This window comes from Lucilia cuprina, chromosome 6 (assembly GCF_022045245.1).
Source record: "Lucilia cuprina isolate Lc7/37 chromosome 6, ASM2204524v1, whole genome shotgun sequence".
Classification (NCBI taxonomy): domain Eukaryota; kingdom Metazoa; phylum Arthropoda; class Insecta; order Diptera; family Calliphoridae; genus Lucilia; species Lucilia cuprina.
The window spans coordinates 7,324,917-7,328,307 of NC_060954.1; the positions used below are offsets into that span (position 1 = coordinate 7,324,917).

At 28.9% G+C, this 3,391-nt stretch overlaps 1 protein-coding gene across 1 annotated transcript in view; it reads right to left on the reverse strand.

Annotated features, from left to right (window-relative positions):
• Nucleotides 1–1,919: 1,919 nt before the first annotated feature.
• Nucleotides 1,920–3,391, reverse strand: part of LOC124421041 — a 27,969-nt gene continuing 26,497 nt past the window's right edge. The window contains exon 2 of the mRNA XM_046955806.1: nt 1,920–1,989. Coding sequence (XP_046811762.1) covers nt 1,920–1,989 — 70 coding nt within the window. The remainder of the gene's footprint in view (nt 1,990–3,391) is intronic.

Consider the following 3,391-nt stretch of genomic DNA (forward strand, 5'->3'; position numbering starts at 1 on the left):
TAGACTAGAAAATATATTAGACTAGTGAGTAGACTAAATTATACCCCATAGGCTACAATATAGACTTAACTATCAACTAGACTATAGACTAAGAAAGTTTATAGACTATAGAATGGAATATAGACTAGACTATATATTGGGCTATACATTAGACTATAGACTATTGAATAGACTAGACTATAGGCTTCCTCAAAAATCGATTTTTAAATCAAAAACTTAAAATAAAAATCTTAAATTATGAATATAATCTGAGAAAATCGCTTACCTTTAAAGACTGCTTAAAATTTACTCGTATTCGTCTCGTTTGCTTTTTTTTAATTTTTCCCCTTTTTCTTAAATATGTACATATCTATAGGTATATGATTTCTTTTCTTATTTTCATTGCTTTAAGACATTTTCATTACTTTTTCATTTTCTTTTATTTGAAGCCCTTCTTTTGATTTTTTTTTTGCAGTAACTACCCATAATAACAACAACATCAATACAATGCATTATTTGCTCACATTTTTTTCTTCTCCCACTTGCACTCTCACTTGTTGATCTCATATATTTTTTTTTTGCCACCCAACGAAAGAACAAACAAAAGCAAGTTGCCGACCGGCCGGCTTCTATTGTTTTTTTTGCCAAACTTTTAACACTTTTTTTAATTAATTATTTAACATTTTTTAACGATATTTTTTAATAAAAGAATTTACTAACATTCTATTAAGAATTAAAAGCAATAATATTTTAATTTAACCGCTTAATTAATGCGTTAACTTTAATTTAATCAGACATTAAATCACCATACAACCGAACAATTGTAAAATTTCTAGAAAACTAAAGAAGAATGCAAGTAAATAACGAGTTAAAAACTATGTTGTTATTGTTGTTGTTTCTATTTTAGGCAGAGTAACTAAAGCAAAAAGGAATGGTATGATGCTAGTGATGGGTTAATAGTACTTTTTTAATTTTGAAGTAAAAAGGGGAGTTATGTGTTAACAATATTAAATTGTAAAATTAAATTTTTGAGGATAAAAAATACCTATAGGTAATTTTTTCAAACTTTTGAGTCCTTTTTTTATGATGTAGGGCGTTGTAGTCTATCCTACAGTCCAAAACTAGCATACAAAACAGAGTTTATACTAGACTGGACTATAGACTAGACTGTAAACTAGACTATAGACTGGACCATAGACTAGACTATAGACTAGACTATTGACTAGACTACAGACTAGACTACAGACTAGACTACAGACTAGACTATAGACTAGACTATAGACTAGACTATAGAGTAGACTATAGAGTAGACTTTAGACTAGACTATAGACTAGACCATAGACTAGACTATAGACTAGACTATAGACTAGACTATAGACTAGACTATAGACTAGACTATAGACTAGACTATAGACTAGACTATAGACTAGACTATAGACTAGACTATAGACTAGACTATAGACTAGACTCTAGACTAGACTCTAGACTAGACTATAGACTAGACTATAGACTAGACTATAGACTAGACTATAGACTAGACTATAGACTAGACTATAGACTATAGACTAGACTACAGACTAGACTACAGACTAGACTATAGACTAGACTATATACTAGACTATAGACTAGACTATAGACTTAACTATAGACTAGACTTTAGACTAGGCTATAGGCTAGACTATAGACTAGACTATAGACTAGACTATAGCTAGATCTTAGAGCTTAGTCTTGTCTTTAGACTGGGCTAAACCTTAGACTGGTCTCTATTATACACTACATTCAAGTTTTATAACATTTACCAACATTTTCTTAGTGTAATCACTGTTTGTATTAAGTAACTAAAACAAAATGTTTCATTTTTTAATTGCTGCATGTAAAACAAAACTCTCTATGATAATTTCAAGGTGTGTTTTCTTTCTTTTTCACATTAAATTAGACTCTTAGTAGGTATTAACTATGGTTGGATTTATGACAAGGTCTTTGCCATCATCATCAGCGTCGTCGTCATCACTATAAAAAAAAAATTAAAAATTTAAGAAAAATCATAAATTTCTATTTCTTATCATTTTTATGATTCTTATCCTATACACAACTATAAAATCTATATTTTGTTTTCTTCTACTTTAAAAGTAATTTAACACTTTTAACTAAAATAACTAAAACACCGTTAAATTTCCAACACATACGTACTATGTATATATTTTTAAATATTTTTCAAATTCATCTAACTTATCGACAATATGCTGACTGATGCGCTGTGGCCTCTTCTAGTTAACAGCATGAGTAGGAGCCATTTGAATGTGTTTTTTGTCTATTTGCTGTAGACACTTTGAAGGTTTTCCTTCTAATGATTATTGACGTTATTTTGGGTTCTATTGACACCCTCTTCTTGATAAATGGCTGATAAGTCACGTTATTGCTACGAATACATTTCAGACAAAAAAAAAAATAAAAATACATATTGAAATGAATACTAAAAGTGGAAGTGGAAAAATGAAAGTTATATGCTTATGAAGGTAGAAATAAATTGAGAACCCAAAACCTTTTTTCCCTTCTCTTCCATCATCATTAATTTCAAAAAAAAAGTAATAGCATGTGTAAGAGCATCATGCGTTTCTTTAAAGGTTATAAATTATATCTGGTGATATTTGAAAAGTATTTAAAGTCTCATTCTATATTTTAATGTGACTTAAATGATGCGGTTGTTTGTTTTTTCCTCTGTTGACAATATATGAATTTATGATCACGTTTTTTTCACAGATTCATTTATATATATATATTTTTTTTAATGTCGTCAGTAAATGTAAAATATTTATTTAAATATTGATTTTTTTCTTTGAATGAAAAGAAAATATTCATAAATTATGTTCAAAAATAAGTCAGAAATATTTATTTATGAATTTCTCATTATTGAAGTGTTAATGTGTTTAAAATATGTTTTTTTCTCTCTCCTTGCTTAGTATAATTCATTAAGAATCCTTTGGAATGTAGGGAAAAACACACATGTGTTGAAAGAATTTAACTCAGTAGAGGTTGGCAGTACTTAAGGAATTTTAAATAATTAATTAAGAAATTGAGTATGTAACAGTTTTTTACGGAGAAAAATCCTAAGCAAATAACTAGAATGCAATTAAAACGGAAATAGGATAGAATTAGAACAGAACTAGAACAGAACTAGAACAGACCTAGAAAAGAACTAGAAAGGAACTAGAAAGGAACTAGAACAGAACTAGAATAGAACTAGAACAGGGCTAGAACAGAACTAGAACAGAACTAGAACAGAACTAGAACAGAACTAGAACATAACTAGAACAGAACTAGAACAGAACTAGAACGGAATTAGAACAGAACTAGAACAGAACTAGAACAGAACTAGAACAGAACTAGAACAGAACTAGAACAGAACTAGAAC